The sequence below is a fragment of the Abramis brama genome, assembly GCF_963993115.1.
Source record: "Abramis brama genome assembly, chromosome: 20".
NCBI lineage: Eukaryota > Metazoa > Chordata > Actinopteri > Cypriniformes > Leuciscidae > Abramis > Abramis brama.
The window spans coordinates 16,367,305-16,390,503 of NC_139982.1; the positions used below are offsets into that span (position 1 = coordinate 16,367,305).

A 23,199-nucleotide genomic window follows, 5' to 3' on the forward strand; every position below is an offset into this window, starting at 1 on the left:
TATGTGAAGAATAAGACAATATTTTTTTTTTCAGGCAGAAAGTAGAACTTCATACAGAAGGAGTAGTTTTACTCACTGGTTGTTGACTGCACCACCATGATCACAGTCACATGGTCTGCAGCCATCCATATCGTTACTGAGACCCCAGTGCTGAGGCTATGTGAGAGAGAGAGAGAGAGAGAGAGAGAGCCTTGTTAAAAGACCATTTCAACAGACAGACCTCACAAGAAGCAAAATGTAAACAGCAGTTCTTAAACTAGGCAAGAGATCACATTTTTGCAGAACAAAATGATGGAAATCTGTAAAAAAAAAAAAAAAAAAGAATTTTTTTTTTTATATATTTAATTCAAATTTAATAATTTAATCAAAAAAAAATTAAAGGTGCAGTAAGCATTTTCTGAGAATCACTGTTGATATTTGAAATCACCAAAACAAATTCAAAGTATAAATATAATAACAAATATAAACACCCCTATCATGATAGCTCCGCCCCCAAATTCATGAATACACTTATGCAGCACAGGCCCCTCCCTCCACATAAGTGGACACGCCCCTTACTGCTGGTTGGCTACAAGTAAGTTTTGGTGCTTGGTCTGATCCACTTTCAACAGCGTTTTTCTGAAATAGCTTACTGCACCTTTAAGCAATATTACATGAGCAAAAGTGCTATTATAATGAATGACCAGCCAATCAAATCCAAGCACTGGCACAAACTTTTGTATACGGGTAGTTCCGGTCCTTGATTCAGATTGTTTAAGCCATATTCAAAGCCGTAGTAAATTACTCTACAAACATACACCTGTGACCTCATTACATCAGTATTACTGCACCACTGCGTCTAAATATTGAAGTAAATATTTTTATACTTTAAAGCAATAAGCCCTGTGAAGCTGCTCCGCATCATACCTAACAATAATTATCTGTTCACTGTAAGTCAGGGCTTCTTGGTGCTTATTGCTTTATTACAAGTGTCACATTACTTACCATAAAAGTAAAATATTACATTTTTAAAATAAAATTATTTACAGTTTTATAGACATATGAATTGACTCATAAATAAGCAGAACACCCACCAGACACTGGTCACAATTCCTTCCGGTAACCAGACGTTTACAATAGCAGTTTCCTGAGTCCGTATCGCATGGGCTTCCACCTGGAACTGTCCCCAAAGCATTGCACGTGCATTCTGGGTAACAACAACACAAGAATAGCTTTCTTTACAGTCGTGAAGACCTTATTTTCACATTGACAAATGATTTGGATTTAGACTGATTAGTCGCTTTATTGTGTGAGGCATTGACTTACGCTGGCATCCCAGAGGGTCGTCGCTGAGTCCGTAATGGCCCTGTTTGCACTGGTCACAGCGCTCTCCTTCCACATTAGGCTTACAGCGGCACTGACCCGAAATCAGCCCGAAGGACACGTCTGTCAGCGGATCACAAACTCCGCCGTTCAGAGAGCCGACCGGATCACAGTTACAGGCTGGAAAAGAAATTCAGACAGCATACTTAAAGACAATGGGAGGAACTGTAGACAGCTGGGAAAACTAACAAACAAAGCCATGCTAGATCTTATGGTATATCAATGCAGGCACATAAATTATCTGCATCTCATTATATATAATAGTACAGTTTTTCGTACAAGTAATTTTGGTAAAACTGTCTATTACAAAGTTCCCCATCAGCACAACAATCTATTGGTAACACTTAATAAAATGTAGTTTGTTAACATTAATGCATTAACAAACAATGAACTTTTGGTAACACTTTACAATAAGGTTCCTTTATTAAACATTAGTAAATGTATTAACTAACATGAACTAACAATGAGCAATACATTTACTACTGTTTTTGTTAATCTTTGTTAATGTTAGTTAATGAAAATAAAGCTGTTCATTGTTTGTTCATGTTAGTTCACAGTGCATTACCTAATGTTAACAAGATTTTAATAAAGTATTAGTAAATGTTGAAATTAACATTAACAAAGATGAACAAATGCTGTATAAGTGCAGTTCATTATTAGTTAATGTTAACTAATGTAGTTAACTAATGAACCTTATTGTAAAGTGTTACCGAACTTTTTAAGTCAGTAAAGACATGTATAATGTTACAAAAGATCTGTTTCAAATAAATGCTGTTTTTTTCTTACTTTCAACTCATCAAAGAATCCTGAAAAAAATGTATTACAGTTTCCATAACAAATTTAACATGGATAATAATAAAAACCATTTATAATATAGAGCACCAATAATAATTGATAATATTTGAGCAGCAAATCAGTATATTAGAATTATTCCTTTCATGTCACACTGAATATATTGAGTTTTACAATATATTCAAATAGAAAACAGTTATTTCACAAACAGTAATTTCAAACAGTATTATTAAAATTTCACAATATTACTGATACTGGTATTTTTGATCAAATAAATGCAGCTTTGATGAGCAAAAGAGACTTCTTTTAAAAAGTATTCCAAACTTTTGACAGGTGGTGTATGTTCGTTAATTCATGTTTGGTCATAATGCATTAAACAATGATAATTTATGCAACTTGAAATGTTAAAAATGTATTTTGACACCGCATTTCTGCTTTGTGGTCAAAGGATTCAAACTAAAAACCTCAGTCACCACAACAAAAGAGGAATGTGAAACCTCAGACCCGTGTGCTTTGAAAAAGGGCGGAGCTCTGTGGTGATGGACTACTTCAAAGCCCAGGTGTCTCTACTCCCCAAATCTCCACAAGCAGAGATAAACAAAGAAACAGCTGGACCAGAATCACATCACAAACTAGACCAGACAGGTAGAGGGGAAGTAGCTATATGAATGGGGGGGAGCTCAGAGGACATGACAGGAGAGGAAATGAGAGGGGACACGTACACTCGCAGATGTTGGGATCGCGGATGTCTTTCTCCGGATGTTGGTAGAAGAATGGCTTGCACTGCTCGCACTTGTGACCCATGGTGTTGTGCTCGCAGCCGTCGCACACACCACCACTCACGTTACCCGAGGCCTGAAACACGGCCATGTCGAAATGACAGGAATCAGAGTGATGATTGCAGTTACACTCTGTAAAAGAAGCAAGAAAATGTTAGTGAGATAATGCAGATAATGGTAGATAGCAGAGTAACACTTGTGCAACAAACTACAACGTTGTTTAAAAACTATAATGCAGTAAAATTTGTACAACAAAGAACTACAATGCTGTTTAAAAGCTATAATCCAAAAAGAACTACAACGTTGTTTAAAAACTATAATGCAGTAAAATATTTGCAACAAAGAACTGCAACATTGTTGTTTAAAAGCTATAATGCAGTAAAATTTGTACAACAATGTTGCGGTTCTTTGTTGCAAATATTTTACTGCATTATAGCTTTTAAACAACGTTGTTGTAGTTCTCTGTTGCACAAATTTTACTGCATTATAGTTTTTATTCAATGTTGTTGTAGTTCTTTGTTGCACAAATTTTACTGCATTATAGTTTTTAAACAACATTGTTGTAGTTCTTTGTTGCACAAATTTTACTGCATTATAGCTTTTAAACAACGTTGTTGTAGTTCTCTGTTGTTTAAAAGCTATAATGCAGTAAAATTTGTGCAACAGAGAACTACAACAACGTTGAATAAAAACTATAATGCAGTAAAATTTGTGCAACAAAGAACTACAACAATGTTGTTTAAAAACGCCTCGGTTACGACTGTAACCTCGGTTCCCTGAAGAGGGAACGAGCGTTGCGTCGAGATTGACGCTATGGGGAACGCTTTGCGTGATGACGTCTTGAAGCACATGTAAAATCAGTCCAATGGTGTGGCGGAATGTCAGAGGCGGGTGACGTCACATACCAGGAAGCTATAAAAGCCGGCCCGAAACAGAAAACGAAAGCTTCGTAAGAGTCTGAAGTCGAGCTGACAGGCATGAAGAAGATATGGCAAGGCGACGCAACGCTCGTTCCCTCTTCAGGGAACCGAGGTTACAGTCGTAACCGAGGCGTTCCCTTTCAAGGGAACTCGCGTTGCGTCGAGATTGACGCTATGGGGAACGTCTATACCAACGCCTCCATAGCTACGAATGTCTGTCCTGTGTGAAATCTGGTGAGCAGCACTAGGAAGACAAAACATGAGACCCTGGAGCAGAGTCTAGATCCAAAGAGTAGAACCTGACGAAAGTGTGCGGTGAGGACCAGCCTGCCGCATCACAGACGTCCTGTAACGATACTCCTGATATAAGGGCCTTAGAGGCCGCCATACTCCTTGTAGAATGGGACCGGACAGCCATAGGAGAAGGCTGCCCAGCCGCCTCATAAGCAAGTGAGATAGCCTCGACCACCCACTTGCTCATCCTTTGCTTAGACACTGGACCTCCCTTGTTAGGAGACCCAAAGCACACAAATAATTGATCACTTTTACGCCACAGGGCAGCTCTGTGGACATAAGCGTCTAACGCCCGAACAGGGCAAAGCAAATTATTAGCCTCCTGGTCAGCATTTTGAAAAGGAGGAGGACAGAAGGCCTGCAGAACAATAGGTCTGACCACATTAGTGGGGACCTTGGGGATATAACCCGGTCTCGGATGAAGAAAAGCTTTAACCATACCCGGAGCAAACTCTAAGCATGACGGAGCAACCGACAATGCTTGCAGATCCCCTATTCTCTTGAGAGAAGAAATAGCAAGAAGGAAAAGAGTTTTCAGAGTTAAAAACTTCTCAGGAACCTCCTCAATGGGCTCAAAGGGGGCCAGGGACAAGCCTTGTAATGCAATGGACAAGTCCCATGGTGGTACCCTAGAGCGAACTGCAGGCCTCAGCCTCCAAGTGCCACGAAGGAAACGAGATACCAAAGGGTCTTTCCCCACAGACATTCCACCCAAAGGAATGTGGTAAGCACCTATGGCCGCCACATAAACCTTTAAAGTGGACGGGGTCAACCCTGCCGTGAACCGGTCCTGCAGGAACTCCAGCACTGTACCAATTGGGCAGTTAACTGGGTCCAACCGACGGTCACTACACCAAGAAGTGAAGACTCTCCACTTCAGGGCATAAAGTTTCCTCGTGGAGGGAGCTCTGGACTGTAGAATGGTCTCAACAACCTCAGTTGAGAGACCTGACTCTATGAGCTGGGCCCCCTCAGAGGCCAAGCCCACAGGTTCCACAGTTCTGGCCGAGGGTGAAATATCGAGCCCTCCGCCTGGGACAGAAGGTCCCTCCTGACGGGTAGCTCCAGAGGAGGCCCGTCGAGGAGCGACACAAGATCGGGAAACCATACTCTGCCCGGCCAGCGCGGGGCTATAAGAAGCAGGCAAACCCGGTCCCTGCGAACTCTCTCCAGAACTCCCGGGAGCAGAGCAACTGGGGGAAAAGCGTACAGACGTAGCCTCGGCCACGTCTGCACCATAGCATCCAGTCCCAGAGGAGCTGGATGCGTGAGGGAGAACCAAAGTGGACAGTGAGACGTCTCTCGAGACGCAAACAGATCCACTTGAGCTTGGCCAAACTCCCTCCATATCAGCTCCACCACCTCGGGGTGGAGCCTCCATTCCCCGGGCCTCGGCCCCTGTCTCGACAGAGTGTCTGCTCCTATATTCTGGACCCCGGGGATGTAAGCTGCCCTGAGTGACAGTAACTTCCCCTGGGACCACAAGAGGATATGGCGTGCCAAGTTGGATAACGGGCGCGAGCGCAAACCCCCTTGGTGGTTGATATAGGCGACTACCGACGTGTTGTCCGTATGTACTAGCACATGGTGTCCCCTGAGATCTGTGATAAAGCTCCTCAGAGCCCGGAAGACAGCTAACATCTCTAGGCGATTGATATGCCAGGAACGATGATGGTCTTCCCACAGACCTTGAGATGAGCGACCCTCCAGGATCGCTCCCCAACCCGTGAGGGAAGCATCCGTCGTTAACAGTTTGCGACGACAAGGAGCTCCCAACACTGGGCCCTGGGACAGGAACCAAGGTTTCTTCCACATAACCAGGGCACGTAAGCATCGCCGCGTGACCTTGATTGTGCGAAATGGGTTGCCCCTCGGGGAAAACCCCCTGGTCCTGAGCCACCACTGCAGGGGCCTCATGTGCAGTAGTCCAAAAGGTATCACGTTGGAAGCTGCTGCCATGAGACCCAACAGTCTCTGGAACTGTTTGACAGTGAGTAGCTGGCCTAGCTTTACATTTTTCACAGCTGCAAGGATGGACTCTATACGTGGCGGTGACAGGCGCGCCTGCATCGACACTGAATCCCAAACCACGCCTAAAAAAGTGGTCCTCTGGAGTGGAGAAAGCACTTCTTGGCGTTCAACCGTAACCCCAACTCCTTCATATGGGCGAGAACGACATCTCGATGTCGAACCGCCAACTGATGCGACTGAGCTAAAATCAACCAATCGTCGATGTAGTTCATTATGCGAATGCCCTGGAGGCGCAGAGGCGCCAGAGCTGCATCCACGCATTTCGTGAAAGTGCGGGGTGATAAAGCTAGGCCGAATGGAAGAACTCGATATTGGTATGCTTTGCCCCCGAAAGCAAACCTCAGGAACTTCCAGTGACATGGACGGATGGAAATGTGGAAATATGCGTCCTTGAGATCTATCGTGACAAACCAGTCCTCGGACCTGATCTGTGGCACGATCTGTCTCAATGTTAACATTTTGAACTTGAGCTGCATGACTGACTCGTTCAGAACTCGAAGATCTAAAATGGGACGCAATCCCCCGTCCTTCTTTGGAACTATGAAGTACCGGCTGTAAAACCCGGTTTCCCTGCTGGAGGGAGGTACATATTCTATGGCCCCTTTCTCTAACAGAGTGTTTACTTCCTGTTCCATAACCAGAACCTGCTCGGGGCCCACCAGTGTGGGCAGGACCCCCATAAACCGAGGTGGGCGTTTCTTGAATTGTATCTGATACCCTTTTTCTACGGTCTGCAGGACCCAACGAGAAACATTCGACAGTAGCTTCCACGCTGTCAAAGATTCTACTAGAGGTACCAGCCTCTCGAGACTGGTTTCTGGATTTTGTTGTTGTTGAGTAGTCGGTTCGTCGCCCTGTAACGGCGCACCGGCAGGGAACGACTGAACAGACTGCTCTAACACCCTCCTCAGAGGGGGCGGGCATCCCGAGGCCACTACGTTTTCGGGTGGTCCTTGAGATATGTGCTCGCCGGAGACCGCTGCGCCCTGTAACACCGGAGGCGGCAGGGTTAGCAGAACGGTCCCCTGAGGGTACCGAAGAGAGACGGGCACCGTAAAAAGAGGTGTTAACCGCTCTGCTTCGGGGGGGACTACCCTCATTCGTCCTGAGCCCACGGACATCAGGACTTTTTCCCAGCAGCCTTCTTGGTGGTAATAACGGTCCGCAGATCCGTTTTACCCCTCGAAGACTGCTGGGTTTGAGAGCGCCCTCCGTGTCCCCGTGATTTTTGTGGGGGAGCACGAGAGGACACACTCTGTTTTTGAGTGGCACGATATTCAGCGCTCTTTTTAGAGGAGTGAGGCTGCTCCCGCTCAGCAGCCTCAACGAAAGAACGGCGGGGGAGAATTTTCTGAAGTGCAGCTGTCTGTTTTGCAGCTTCTTGTGACTTAGCTACAGCACTGTTTACAGCATCACCAAATAACCCAACAGTGGAGACCGGAGCATCTAAGAGAACATGTTTCTCTTTATCTTTTATGTTGCTTAGATTGAGCCACAGATGCCTCTCAGTGGCCACCAGGGCTGCCATAGACCGCCCGATTGATTTAGCGGTCTCCTTGGTGGCCTCCTTGGTATGCCTGCATAAGGGACATCGTATGCAGACACGCTGCAGCTTGACCAGCGGCTGCATACGATTTATGAACCAGGGCAGAAGTAAACTTAACTGGCTTAGAGGGAAGTGTAGAAGCCTTCAGGGAAGATGCCGTTGCTGGAGAAAGATAGCTCGCAAGCGTCTCCTCCACCTTCGGCATCTCCCCATAACCATAATCTTTATATTTATAAATGGAAGAGTAGTGTGATGTTTGTGGTGTGTATACTCTGTAAGACATGGGTTTCCCCCACGATCTCGACACCTCGGTGTGGAGATCGGGGAAAAACGGAAGGCTTCTGCGCTGAGGCTGTGTACGAGATGGCAGGAAGCGTTCGTCGAGCTTACTTTTCGAACGAACGTCCTGCCTATCTTCTGGCCACTCAATAGATAATCGCTCAACGGCTCTTGTAACCACGTCGAGCAATTCTTCAAACGCATGAGACTGAGGTGGCGAATCCTCAGACTCAGCGGCAACACTAACAACGTCCAACTCCTCAGAGCTGGACAATTGCAGTGTTGGTGCCTCCATCGGGGGGGAAGAAACCGCAACGCGTGCTTCCACACCCTGATGAGAGGCACTGGATCTGTCAGAAGGAGGCTGAGATAAGGCAGAGCCCGTCTCAACATCCACTGACAGATCCATTTGCGAACCCCAGGTCTGAGATCGACGCCGAGCCTCAGCAGCGGCGGGACCCGAGCCCTGGGGAACGTAATCCTGACTAAATCGAGCCAGGCGGGATCGGAGCGTACGCAATGGAAGCGCGTCGCAATGCACACAGTCACCACCCTCGAGTGCTGACTGGGCATGCTCCTCTCCCAAACAAACAACACAAAGAGTGTGTGTGTCACCTCCCGTTAAATAACGCGGGCAGGGATGAACACACACTCTAAACTGCTGCTTGCTCGCCATACTGAATATATATATAATATAGACAGACAACACCAAATAACAAGGACAGATTTCAACACAGAGCGCGACTGAAGACTCAGAAAGCTTTCGTTTTCTGTTTCGGGCCGGCTTTTATAGCTTCCTGGTATGTGACGTCACCCGCCTCTGACGTTCCGCCACACCATTGGACTGATTTTACATGTGCTTCAAGACGTCATCACGCAAAGCGTTCCCCATAGCGTCAATCTCGACGCAACGCTCGTTCCCTTGAAAGGGAACTATAATGCAGTAAAATTTGTGCAACAGAGAACTACAGCATTGTTGTTTAAAAGCTATAATGCAGTAAAATTTGTGCAACAGAGAACTACAACAACGTTGAATAAAAACTATAATGCAGTAAAATTTGTGCAACAAAGAACTACAACAATGTTGTTTAAAAACTATAATGCAGTAAAATTTGTGCAACAGAGAACTACAACATTGTTGTTTAAAAGCTATAATGCAGTAAAATTTGTGCAACAAAGAACTACAACAACGTTGAATAAAAACTATAATGCAGTAAAATTTGTGCAACAGAGAACTACAACAACGTTGAATAAAAACTATAATGCAGTAAAATTTGTGCAACAGAGAACTACAACATTGTTGTTTAAAAGCTATAATGCAGTAAAATTTGTGCAACAAAGAACTACAACAACGTTGAATAAAAACTATAATGCAGTAAAATTTGTGCAACAGAGAACTACAACAACGTTGAATAAAAACTATAATGCAGTAAAATTTGTGCAACAGAGAACTACAACATTGTTGTTTAAAAGCTATAATGCAGTAAAATTTGTGCAACAAAGAACTACAGTGTTGTTTAATCCAGATCATATCCAGATCAACCAAAGGAGGGAGAGCATTTTCACATTTGGCTCCAAAACTCTGGAATAGCCTTCCTGATACTGTTCGTTGCTCGGACTCACTCTCCCAGTTTAAAACTAGATTAAAGACGCATCTTTTCAGCCAGGCATTCATATAATATTGTTAATCTCACAGTTTCAAACTACAATCCGGCCTCTAGTTCATAAATGCCAGAGGAGAACTGGCCCCCGACTGAGCCTGGGTTCTCCCAAGGTTTTTTTTTTCTCCATTAGGTCACCTGATGGAGTTTTAGGACACCATTAGGTCACTCGATGGAGTTTTTCGGTTCCTTGCCACTGTTGCCTTTGGCTTGCTCAGTTGGGGATATTTTGGGGATATTTAATTTTATTCTATCAATCAATAAATTCCACTAGAAACAAACTTTGTTGTATTATTTTATTTTAATACTGTGAAGCTGCTTTGATACAATCTGTATTGTGAAAAGCGCTATACAAATATACTTGATTTGATTTGATTTGATTTAAAAACTATAATGTAATAAAATTTGTGCAATAAAGAACTACAACAATGTTTGTTGCAAAACTAAATTTTGAAGTAATTTTCGACTGTGGTTTTAAGGAGTTATAATTATCTCACAAAACATGTTAAGCTGTTAAGATCTTAAGATTTTTTACAGTACTAAGAAATTATAATGCAGTAACAATGGTACAACAAAAAGAACATCAACGTTGTTTAGAAACTGTCATGTAAAAACAATGATATAACAAATAATTATGATAACGATGTTTAGAAACTATAATGCAGTAACTATATATATATATATTTCATTGATAACTCATTAATATTAAGTTTTTGGGTTTAAACCACATTATATTGTATAACCTGAACTAACCTTGTTGTGTCATAGAAAGTTATTTTTAGATAAATTAATAGATCTTGACAAAAAATTTGCACGATTTCATTGGCCCATGATATAATGTAGCATAACATCATACTTTTACAGGCGTTGGTGTTACGTCCCTCGGCGGGCCTCCAAGGCAGGTCATGGTAAAAGTCCTGACAGCGCTCACAGTTCAGACCCATGGTGTTATGATTACACATACAATGGCCATGGACCTACGGCAAAAGCAGACATAATAATGATAACCAATAACAAAACACTCAAAATAATTCTAATCAAACTGATTCTATTTGGAATAGGATGTTTAAAAGCACCAAAAAAAATATAAACAGAAGAGAAGATTTGGAGAGAGACAACTTCTAACTCAGACCCTGAAATGTTTTGTGAAAAGCTTCTCCTTACAATAAAAACTTAGATAAAAGATGCAGTTGCTCAGAACATACAAATCCGTCCCTAAACCAGATGGCAACAGGAGATGTTTATACTGGATGCATCTGGTCTATATTAAACAAACTCCAGCTCTGGAACATACGCAGATCTAGACACAGTCTATGTGAGTTTTCATAGAACTGCTTCGTACCTGGAGAAAACCTCACTACCTCACTTCAGTGCAAAAAAAAATGTCCTGAGATTGAGATCTTGATGTATTTTCAGTTCATTACTTTTGTAAGGGCTGCAACAGACTAAGACGCATTTCAGACAGATTGCAAACAGAGGAGACAGTAGACTAAACAGGAACCTTGTTCCTTTGGTGTATTTAGTTTTTGTCTCTAAAAATCATTGATATAATACCCCAAAAACACATACTACAAACATAAATGAAACAAATCCAAAAAAGGTTTGTAAACAAGACACTCGACAAGACCCTCTGCGTGCATTTTCTCTGCCACATGATTATTTGCACTGTAAACTATTCAATAATGAAACCATGAGGCGGTCCACATACTTTCATGCTAATGTGAAACAGATCCAGACTGAATTAGCAGCAGACTGTGATGGAAGTTCAAAAGATTTCTTTCCGTGACAAATGTGTGTGAGATGTTTTATTCAAACCAGAGGTTAAAAAAGCCACAAAAATGTCTGCTGCATTTACATTTGGCATAAATCAAAAACTAGTTCCTTTTAAATTTGCTGTATTTATTTCCTATTCATTATCATATTATACCGCATTCAATTTTCATAATTTCTTGCCATTTGTGATGTGATAAAAAGTGTTAAATGGAGCTGGGAGTAATACACTGAAAATAGTCAAAAACTCAATTAGTATAAATTAAATATAACAATAAGTAATATAAATATTACAATATATGAATATAATTTTATCTAAAACTAATAATAGTGAACTATAAATAATAATAATAACTTACTTAACGCGCCCCTATTATGCTTTTTAGGATATTACCTTTCATGTAGTGTGTAATATAGCCGTTTGTGAATGTAAAAGTTTTGCAAAGTTTCAAAGATCACAGTGCAGATAAATGGAGTTATTGTCCCACAAAAGAAAGAACCATTTCTGAACTGCCTGAAACGAGTCTTCAGTAATTCCAGTTTTACTTCCAGCTCGAACCTGTGTAGGGTTGAAACAAATTTGTATAATGTCAGTCTATTGTCTTCATTGGCTGCCCGCGAACAACATGTACTTTGACCCTCAAACACTGTTGTAGTTGTAGCTGAGACTTGAAGAGTTTGGTTCATGTTGTCATGTCGAGAAGATGCTGTTTCCATGCACTTCCAAAAGATGAGGACTCGAGCCCAAATTTATATGACAAAACCAACGCCATTGTTACTGTTCGTATCACTGTGTATCAAACGCTGAGGAAGATCCAGAGCTGAAATTCAGATATGATAATGGGTGTTTCTTTCCTGAAACGCTCTGTAAGAGGCATCTGACCAATCAGAGCAGAGTAAATCAATCACAACAGACTGGGCCATCTGACCAATCAGAGCAGAGTAGACCAATCACAACAGAATGGGCCATCTGACCAATTAAAGCAGAGTAGACCAATCACAACAGACTGGGCCATCTGACCAATCAAAGCAGAGTAGACCAATCACAACAGACTGGGCCATCTGACCAATCAGAGCAGAGTAGACCAATCACAACAGACTGGGCCATCTGACCAATCAGAGCAGAGTAAATCAAATCACAACAGACTGGGCCATCTGACCAATCAGAGCAGAGTAGACCAATCACAACAGACTGGGCCATCTGACCAATCAGAGCAGAGTAAATCAAATCACAACAGCCTGGGCCATCTGACCAATCAAAGCAGAGTAGACCAATCACAACAGAATGGGCCATCTGACCAATCAAAGCAGAGTAGACCAATCACAACAGAATGGGCCACCTGACCAATCAAAGCAGAGTAGACCAATCACAACAGAATGGGCCATCTGACCAATTAAAGCAGAGTAGGCTCTCAGAAAGGAGGGGTTTAGAGAGACAGAATCCTTTATTGAACTGTTTCAGACACTCTGAGAAAAGAGTTGATGCTACAATGTATATTGTGAGAAAATTAAAGTGTTTTTGACCTTGGGTGCATGTAAACCTATTGTAGGAGACCTTTAAAACAAAACTAGGAGCCTTTAAAATAGCATAATAGGGGTGCTTTAAATTACAATAACAAATGACTTTTGCATGGCTTGATAAAACTACGTACCATGCCCTCCATGGCCTCTTCAGCTCCATCGACGGGGGCGCATTCAGATGCGTGTCCATAGCAAAAACAGTTTCCTCTGACCACCATGTCGTAGATTGAGTAGTAGTACTTCTCCTTGATCTCTATACGTGAGTCCAGAAGGTTGTCCCCGAGAGTGTGCAGCCTAGTGAACTTCACTCTCAGATTAGTGATCTTTAACATGTCTATAGAAGGGAAATGTAAATTATAGAAAGCAAGAAGTTAGAAATACAACCATTTGGTTGGTCTTAACGACAAAGATGTATGTTTTTTTAAGAAAAGGTCACTGCTTGTGTTTCGTTTGTGTCCTTACTTTGGATTCTGGGGCTGTAGGGATCATCAATCCTGAAGACTGGATCCAAAACCCTAAAGATGACCTTCAGAACCAAAAGGAACAAGAGTCAATGAAAAATCCAGTATTTAAGGAAGTATTCACCAGAAGTGCAGTAAATTTCCAGACGCTCACCTCACCCTCAGTTGAGGGTTCAATGTCAGAGTAGCGAGAATCGCAGATAACATCATCCACTTTGGCCATGGGTCCTTGAGAGACGAAGGGGAAGGAGGATTCGCAGTCATAAGCAAAGTAACGGTACACTTGCCAAGTCTTGCCAAAGTCCGAAGAACGCTCAATCACCATGGCAGCCGGTCGAAATGTCTATAGAGAGAGAGAGCACAATAGGACATTGCAAGCTTGGGATCAATACTTCCAATATTGATGATATCCCGTATCATCAGGATTGACCCTTACATAATATCTATACTTATTTTTTGGTTACACTTTATTTTAAGGTGAAGATGTTACAGGGTATTTACACAAATTAGTACTGAGTAATATTAATTAACGACATGTACTTACGGTTACGGTTAGGGTTAGTTGATTGTAATTATGCATAATTTATTAGGTATTATTATAGTAAGTCCATGCAACATGTAACTACGTCACCTTAAAATTGTTACCCATTTTGTAAGTACTTTGTATTTGATTAGCATGAACATTACAGTGTATTAAAGTGCACCTTTGAAGTTTCCATTTATTATAATAGTTTTTTTAAGGAATCATTGATATAAAAACTCTGACCTATACAATAAGCTGATAATTAAATTCATGTTATGCCCAATAACTAATAAATGGATGACATTAAAAATTACAGTAAAGTTAAAATAAGCCATTTTAAATTGTACAAGTAAATTTAGGCATCTCATTACAATGTATCATTTAAAAATGGATAATTATTTTTAAATTGGATAAGGATTAAATTGAAGTGCTATTAAATTACCCATAAAAATAATATTGACCAATATGGTAGTGATATATTACCCAGTGTTTTTTTTATAATGACTGATATATTATTTTAGTTTTTGTTAATGTTTTGAATTAGATTATAATCTAATTTTAATTTTTTGTTCAAGTTTTAGTCATTTTGTCGTGTGTTTGTTATTTTTTATTAGTTTATTTGTTTTAGTTATTTTGCTACTTCAATTAAAACTAAACCAAAATAAGCTGAACTAAAACAAGTATGCTTTTGTATATTTAATTTTATTATATTTAAAACTTATTTTAAGTAACAAAATGTATTTTATGGTTTTAGTTAACAATAATAACCCTGATATTATCACTAGTTTCATAATTTGTAATAATTTGCTGTTTATTTGTTGTTTTTGGTTTGATTTTTTAAGATATAATGTTAAAAGGCAAGACATTGTACTGTTAGAAACATGGAATTGGATATTATTATATGATATGATATATGATATGATATTATTTTATATTATATCAAAAAACTGTGACTTGTGTCTTGTTCAGAGCCATTTCACAACAATCTTTGCAATGAACATCACATGAGCACTATTGTTCTCTTGAAGCCAGTTGTTTAATCTGTGCTCTCTGATATCTTTTAACTGTATTGCTGAAGTGAGATCATGCCGAAATGTAATCTTTAGCTGAAGCATTCCATCGGTCTCAGTCGGCTGCACAGCTGGGTTTATCCCAGACCTCCCACGGCTCCCACACACTGAGCAACACTTCCCCTCCTGCCAGCAAAATCCACATCAACCCCCCTTACCTTCCCACATTCTCTCTTAACGACCTCAAATCTCACCTCAGCCCGGGATTGTGGCGACACCTTCCCCCTAAACGCACATCACCAACTGCCTGCGTTCCCTAAGCACTTACTTTAAAGGTCATGATGAGGTGGGTGAAGTGGAACTCTGCCTCAAGGTTCAACTGGATTGTGACGTTCTCCAGGCCTGAGAAAGAGGAAAAAGACATCAAGAAAGAGTCCAGTCAAAGGGTTGTATTTCTCCACAATTATTAATGCACTTCCATTTATTAACTACCAGATATCACTCTAAAAACTTCTTTACTGGCCTCTATGGTTCCATTAAGAACATTTCCATTCTTTCCAGTTTTTAAAGTGGTTTCAGGTCTGAGATTTGCTCTGTCCCTGCTGGTGTCCCTCAGGGTTCAATTATAGGCCCCTTACTTTTTAGCATTTATTACAGCATATTTCCTTTTGGATTGCTCTTAAGTTCACTCAGGCTTAATTATCAATTTTACGCAGACAATACTCAGATTTACAGTATATCCAATCTAAACCTGGTCAAAATGTTTCTTTTCTCTCACACTGCATTTTTTGAGATACAAAATATGGATGACCCAAATGTTTCTGTTTCAAGACTGAGGTCATGCTTATTAGCTCTCCTCATCAGCTTCCTAAAGTTGGTTCACTAATTTGAAGCTCTGTTTTGGAGTTACTAAATAAAAAAAATAGGAGTTATACTTAGTTTCAGTACAAATTACACAATTTCACCAGGAACATCTGCAGCTTGTACATTAGAAAGCAATGCACAATTGCTCTAATAGTACTTCAGAACTCTGCTGCTCTATACTTACACTGCTTTTTTATTGGTAAAGTGCTTTGAGGGTCTATACACATCAAAAATAAGAATAAACAGAGTCATATCTTTAATTAAATAGGAGTTTCCCCCCTGGTATTCCCAGGCCTTTGGTCCAGTTGGCAGCTGTATCTCTCATGGGTAAGTATTTCTCTGTCCTCCTACATACTCTCTCCTAAACCATGCATTCACAGGCTTCTCTGGTTGCATTCATGGTCCCTTGTTTCCTGTCCTGCTACATTTCACACTCCTCCACTACAATAACCAGTAAATCTCTGGATTTCCATTTCCTTTGTCTGTTCATGTAATTGAGGAACATATGGCTTGTAGAAACTGTACATTCTAACAGCTTGAAACAGCGGAACCTTCTCCTTTTGGCTAAAGATGTTTCGTAACTCATCTGAGTGGCTTCATTGGGCGTAGAATAATGGGAGCATTCCCAGGTAAAGTATACTTGTCTTAGGGGCTGTTTACACAACTTTATTTTCAACTAATAATGGAAAACTTTTTGGGCCCTATTTTAACGATCTGAAACGCAAGTGTCAAAGCGCAAAGTGCAAGTAACTTTGTGGGCGGGTCTTGGCGCTGTTGCTATTTTCCCGGCGGGATAAATGACTCTTGCGCCAGGCGCAAATCTAAAATGGGTTGGTCTGAAGTAGCTTCATTATTCATAGGTGTGGTTTGGGCGTATCGTGAAATAAACCAATCAGAGCGACATCTCACATTCCCTTTAAGAGCAGGCGCGCTTTGTTCTAAAGCGGATTCCTATTATAACGGCGGATTTGCCAGACGCGCGCCAGGAGCGGTTCACAGCCAAGGAGAGCAACGCTCTCGTCAGGGACGTTGGGGATGGAGAAACCCACCCAAATTAACTTCGGTTAAAAAGGCGTATGATAATTTGGGTAAATGTGTAAGCTAGATGTATGCTTTTATAATAAATTGTCTATCTATCTATCTATCTATCTATCTATCTATCGTAATAATATATGATTTGCAAAAATGAAAACTGCTGCTTCTGTGTAGATGAGAGAATCAAAGTGTATGCGCGTTGTGCACACGCTACATTGATTATGGCCAAGCATGCGCCCTTAAAATAGCATATGAATAACATGCGCAACCCGCCACTGACTTTAAACTATTTTTTCCTGGTTAGTGGCGCAATTGTTTTCTAAACCTGCAAAATAGCATGAAGGAACGTTTGCGCCGGGACACGCCTCCTTTTTTGCGCTGAACCGCCCAGGGAGCGCAAGTTCATTCCCTAGTTTAGCGACGTGCTTTTGTGGAGGGAAAAGCGCGCTTTGCGCGGGTGCAAAATAGGAATGATACATGCGTCGGTGTACAAAGTCAATTGCGCTGGGTGCAAGATAGGGCCCTTTATGCGTTTTGGCCTTTAACTGAGTAAAACAGTCGATAAATTTTTCTTGCACAAACGCATCGCTTCACTTCACTTCAGAAGACCTTTATTAACCCCTGCAGAGCCGTGTTGAGCACTTTAATCATGAATAGATGTGCTAATGGACTTCCAAAGACAAACAGCCATTCACTCCCATTATCAAGCTTGGACGAGCCAGGACATTTTTTAATATAACTCAGATTGTATTCGTCTGAAAGAAGAATGTCATATACACCTAGGATGGCTTCAGGGTGAGTAAATCATGGGCTAATTTTCATTTTTGGGTGAACTATCCTTTTAAGTAAACCTAATTTCTTACTTCATCTTTGTAAAGAAACCTCATTGCTTAACATTGCTCTGCTGTCTCAGACGACGACATCTTTTCCTGTCGGCCACCGTAACTTCTGTTGGTTACGATTCGCAACCTCACCACTAAATGTCGCTAAAAATCATACACTGCACCTTTAAGAGACTTATTGAATTACTGGTCTGTTGAGTGTCTGTCTTCTCTAAGATATTTGTTTTTTCTGCATATTGGTTCAGTCAGATGACTTTGATTTAGTTGACTATCTATAATATAATTATATATTAGTACATTATAAGAATAAATTTGATAATTTAAAAAAAAAATTGTGAGATTTATCTCATGCCGTTTCAAACCAGTATAACATTTATGAGTGAAATGTTCTTTCAACACTATCAGCAGGAAGAAAACTCTTTCCCAAGGGAAAAAAAGAGTTGTCATTCCACACTTTAAAAACGGGTCATCACCTTAACTGGTCAGCAATTACACAACTGCTTTGAAGTTGTTAGTGCTGCTTCCATTGGTCTGATTATAGGGGAACTAACGGACACACTAATGAGAGAGAGTTCCCTATAATAAGTGTTTCACTGCCTTCCTATGTTCCCATGAGAACTATACGGATAGTGTAGTCGTTCATACTTTAGGGGCTTTCGCACCGGAGGAACCTTTTCATAGTTCCTAGAACTATTGGCGGAAGTACCTGGACGTCGGCGTCTTCGCACCGCAGGAACTAGGAACAATTTTAGGTGTAGGAACTCTTTTGGAGGAACTAATTTAGCTCCTACTTCAGAGTAGGGTCTAAACCAGCACTATAAGAACTATCCGTGACGTTAGTGTTCGCGGATTGGCCGAAAGCATGTGAAACACCAGCACCCGCCATTTAAAAAAAAAAGCCATGTAAACACACAGATTATAGCCTATATATTTACTCCAGAAACTAACTCTACGAACATGGAAAACAGTGATAGATGGGCCTCTTAACCTTTACGCTGAGGAGAAAATCCAACGCAACTTTGAAGGGACCCAGCGAAACATGATCATGTATTTCTGCTCAGCTAGCAACACTGGATATCAACCACATGGCATACGCTTATAACTTTTCATATACTGTCTACTTTTATGTATAATAGTTATATCTAATAACGTATCAGACAGGACTGTTGGTCAGATCGTAACCTAATGAACACGGAGAATGCAAGCACTGTTTGTTTGCTCAGACTCTGGCGTTCTCAAAATAAAGGTCACAAGAACGAGAGCGGCTTACGCCATTTCAGAGTTCCTACTGGCGGTGCGAATGCAACAGGAAAAGTTTCCTATGGGAACCATTAGTTCTCGGGGAACCACCCTGGTGGTTAGTTCCTAGAACTAAGTTCCTAGAACTATCCGGTGCGAAAGCCCCTCTTGACTGAGCAAACACTTCAAATGGTACTGAACATTGGTATTGAAAAGGAAAAAAGATGAGCAATTGTCTTGTTTGGAGTCACAGCTCAACTCACCATTTTCCGACTGCCACCAAGTCTTGAGGCGGTTCAGAGCAAACGTAGTCACAACATTTTCAATTCCGTGGCTGGTTACTTGGTGCATACTCTCATCGTAGGTCTCCCTGGAATCGCACACAAAGCACTTCTTCTCTTCCTGTGATAGAGGGGGTGGGAAAACCAGATAATGTCAATTGCATTCTTGTGACACAAGAAGTTCTCCAAATGAAATGAATGACTGACTGTAAAGGTCTCCGAGATACCAAAGCAAGTCAACCCACTTGGTCTGATTTACATTACGCAGCTTTTTCAAAGTCTGATGACCTACAGAGAGCATTGGTTTCATGTGCTCTCCAGATGTTAAGAGTTGCTTTGGGACATTTTTATCTTCATTAAAAACCTATTAAAGCAATTTAGTTCTCTTTACGGGAATTAGCTTGAAGTTGGGACATATATGGAGTTGTAATTGTGGCCAGCACATTAAAATGAGTTCCTGTCTACTTCCACCTCATAACCGCCATTTGACCTCACGAGGGAAGGATGACATCACCACCACCATTTTAATGACTGTATGCATGCCATGAGCTCCAACTGAAAATATTGCACTGCAAAGGTTTGTCTTTGATGACACCACCTAGCTCTAAATGATTAAACGTGAAGAGATGAAGGTAAACTGAAGACTGGTGATCAAAAGAACTGATACAATGTTTTAAAGCAAATTTTTGGTCTTGAGACAAGACTTAGAAGCAATTTTCTCTGTTATGTCGTAACATGAGTGATTATAACTCAAACATAGCATCAATGAACCTCTATAAACCTGCAGGTAGCAGTTTTGAAGATTCAGAAGACCCTCATAACATTTTCAATGGACCTACGTAAAACATTTTAAGGCGTTTTGTCTAGAAGGAAGTCGTCTAGACATTCAAAGGTCACAGGTCCTGAAACAAATCTCTACAGACAAACACAACTTCATGTTCCAAAAACACCCACAAACCAGGACTGCAATAAAGCTCTTTCTGAAGATGTTCCAGATAAAAGCCCTGAGGGGTGTTGGGAGAAACAAAACACATAAATCCTCAATTGTGGTATTGAAATATAAATATCAGGCCAAATATAGAGCCCACAGGGGTGCAGTTTTCATTTCGAATGAACATATTTCAATTGACATCATGACGTTAACATTAAATTAATGCTCATCTTTGCAACCTGAAAAATTAAGTCCTTATAATTTCCACCACTTTGGAATGATGTTCGCTCATCATTCAAAGTCAGTGTTTCTGAGACTTTTAATAGCAAAACATCTGCATTTATTCAAAAGGGTTTTGAGATGCAGCACATAGGTTACCTGCAAATGACTGACGATACAAAAGGGCTCAGGTTTATGGAGTCCGCATGTTGAGGTGGCCGAGAGTTGGTCAGCTCTTCCAATGAGAAGATCTCCTGTGGCAGGATAACAGCTCCCCTCTGTGCAAACATCTCCCAGCTCAGGCACATCCGCAAGAGTCCATGCCCCTAGAACTTTGTGGAAGAAAAACTTTTATATGCATTTGTACTAATGAAACGTAATATCATATGGACTTTGTTTGCTTGTATTTTCAAGGTCCTTTAAGTTTTAGAAAAGCTCAAAAGAGTGAGTGGTGATAGACCAACATATCATAATTTAACATACATACACGAAAAAAATAAAGGATCTTTATGGCATTTATGGTTCCATGAATATCCTTTAACATCCATGGAATCTTGCCATTGCAAAAAAGATTCTTTATATTGGAAATTATTCTTCAGATTATTAAAATGTTGTTCACACTAAGAAAAAACATGGTTCTTCTAAGAATGGTTCACTTAAAGGTTATTTGAGGAACCACAAAATGATTCTTCTGCGAAAACCCCCTTTTGTAACACACATTCAAACATACACTCATACATACATAAACAGACACATATCCACATAATATGCTATCTAAATAAGTTTCAACTGGTTGTATAGCAGTTAGTTGAAAATAAATTTTAATTTAATTATACAAGTATATTAATTAAAAAGTAGCCTAAATGAAAAAAAAGTTAATTTAAGTGTAATAAAAACAAAACATAAATCAATGGTGAACGTGCAAAGGTGTACATACATATATTTTGTAAAATTACTTGAAGTAAATAAATTGCAAAAATATCACTGCTTAAAGTTTGAGAACCCATGCTTTGTAGCAGTTAAAATTGGGAAAACCCTAATGTGACTTTGCCTCAATCAAATTAAAATGAAACTTACTTAGAAGGGCTGCGAGCTGTAACAACATGTTTCTAGATTCTTTCTTCAGTCTGTGTGAGCAGTAATCCTGGTTTTGAGCTGAGTCTGATGATCAATGCAGACTGAGCTTATGTCTGCTATACTGCAGCTGGAACTGCGAGAAACTTTTTCTCCTCCGCCGCTAATCGTCTGCGCATGCGTCAACTCGCGCCCTCCCCCATTCATGAAGGTGGTCTTGAGGTAAGCAACGGTCGGACAAAAAGAGATAAAACGAATTAAAAGAGTACTGTCTATAAGTGTAAGTCTAAGTAGACTGATGTATGTACACGTCAAATGACAAACACTGATTGTAAGCATTTGCATACACTGAGGAAAACGTGCCTTTTGTGAGATTTGAAACGGTATGGACTCGGCAAAGATTTAACGTTACCCTCGGGCGGAATTGTTCGGGTTTGTGACTGAAAAAAAGAGAGTAATTTAGTCATATTTTGTGCCGTATAGGCAAATATTTTTCCATTTGTATTTCAATATTTTATGTACCAACAAAATGTAAGATAATTACCTTGTACCTACTGTGGCTTACCATGTTTTAACCATGATCATTATATCATGTGCTATATTCATGCACCACGGTATTAGCATGGTACTCCAAGGTATTAATATAGTAGCCTACATGTCCCAGAAAATCATGGTAGCACAATGGTACTTTTTGTTAGTGTTAAGATAAAGATAAAAACACTTATCAGTGGTTGCATTATTAAAAGATTCAAATAAAATAGCCTATAAAATGTTCTCACAATCTCACAATAACAATTACAAAGTCTTAACAACAATTATGTTAACAGCTATTCTTACTTTCAATGATGATATGCTGAAATGAACTGCCATGTGAAATGGGAGTGATCAGTGAAATGGCCTTAAATAAGGGAGGATTCCTTAGTAATTAGACAGTTTAAAGGTGAGTCAAAGAGCAGGAGGTTCATGTCAAACTAATTGTTGTCTCGGATGAGCTAAATTAGTGAAATAATCCAAATGACAAAGCAGAGAAAAACAATACTCTGTAATTTTAGACATTAAGAAGTAACCCAGAGCTTTTGATTATCAGTGTATTCCTAAGGCAATAAAAAGTGGTCAGTTATGTAGATGGAGGGCATGTTCTCCAAAGCACAATTGATTCCTTAAGGTCATTTTACCCTACATCCTGTAACCAATTCACATAGCGTTTTTCGTTGTTTTCTCTTTGTAAACTTCAGGAAGAGATTAGGTGAGGTGACACAACTAGTATCTGTAGATCCTTCGGAAACCAGAAAGACACAGTTTACCCATTCAACAGACTTTCTGACCTACACCAGAAAAAAACCTTCAGTCACGTAACTAAAAAAATTACTTAAGGTTGTAACACCTAAATTAACTAGTTTTATTGAAGTAAAAAAAAACACTATTTAATATATCTGAATTAACCTGACTACAGGTTACTCCTAAAAGTTTTATTTTAGAAGTAGAATTTTTTATTGTTTTAAAACAAGTGAAGATGAAATGATCTCAGATAAAATGTCTCAACAACACTTAAGTAGCTAAAAATGGGGGAAGATCCACTCAGACAGATCAATGAAATAACATCAGTGGGCCTTTACCTTTGGTTTTGCAATTCAACAGTAAACAGAGAGGCTATTAACACCGCAGGACAAAAGCACAGACCCTCCACCTCCACCTCCTGCGAGAGACAAACAAACACATTCCACAAGCAGCAGGCGTCTAAACTTGACTGACTTATCTTATTGCG

General features: G+C 40.4%; 1 protein-coding gene across 1 annotated transcript in view; it reads right to left on the reverse strand.

The window, feature by feature from the left end:
- lamb1a (laminin, beta 1a) overlaps window positions 1-21,589 on the reverse strand; it is a 45,739-nt gene extending 24,150 nt beyond the window's left edge. Inside the window, exons 1-12 of the mRNA XM_084094480.1 lie at window positions 21,438-21,589; window positions 20,520-20,692; window positions 19,193-19,331; window positions 15,278-15,351; window positions 13,571-13,759; window positions 13,418-13,481; window positions 13,087-13,289; window positions 10,521-10,641; window positions 2,877-3,065; window positions 1,306-1,482; window positions 1,074-1,186; window positions 77-156 (exon numbers count right to left, since the gene is read on the reverse strand). Of these exons, the coding sequence (XP_083950606.1) occupies window positions 77-156; window positions 1,074-1,186; window positions 1,306-1,482; window positions 2,877-3,065; window positions 10,521-10,641; window positions 13,087-13,289; window positions 13,418-13,481; window positions 13,571-13,759; window positions 15,278-15,351; window positions 19,193-19,331; window positions 20,520-20,692; window positions 21,438-21,465 (1,550 nt within the window). The 5' untranslated portion in view covers window positions 21,466-21,589. The remainder of the gene's footprint in view (window positions 1-76; window positions 157-1,073; window positions 1,187-1,305; window positions 1,483-2,876; window positions 3,066-10,520; window positions 10,642-13,086; window positions 13,290-13,417; window positions 13,482-13,570; window positions 13,760-15,277; window positions 15,352-19,192; window positions 19,332-20,519; window positions 20,693-21,437) is intronic.
- Window positions 21,590-23,199: the final 1,610 nt, after the last annotated feature.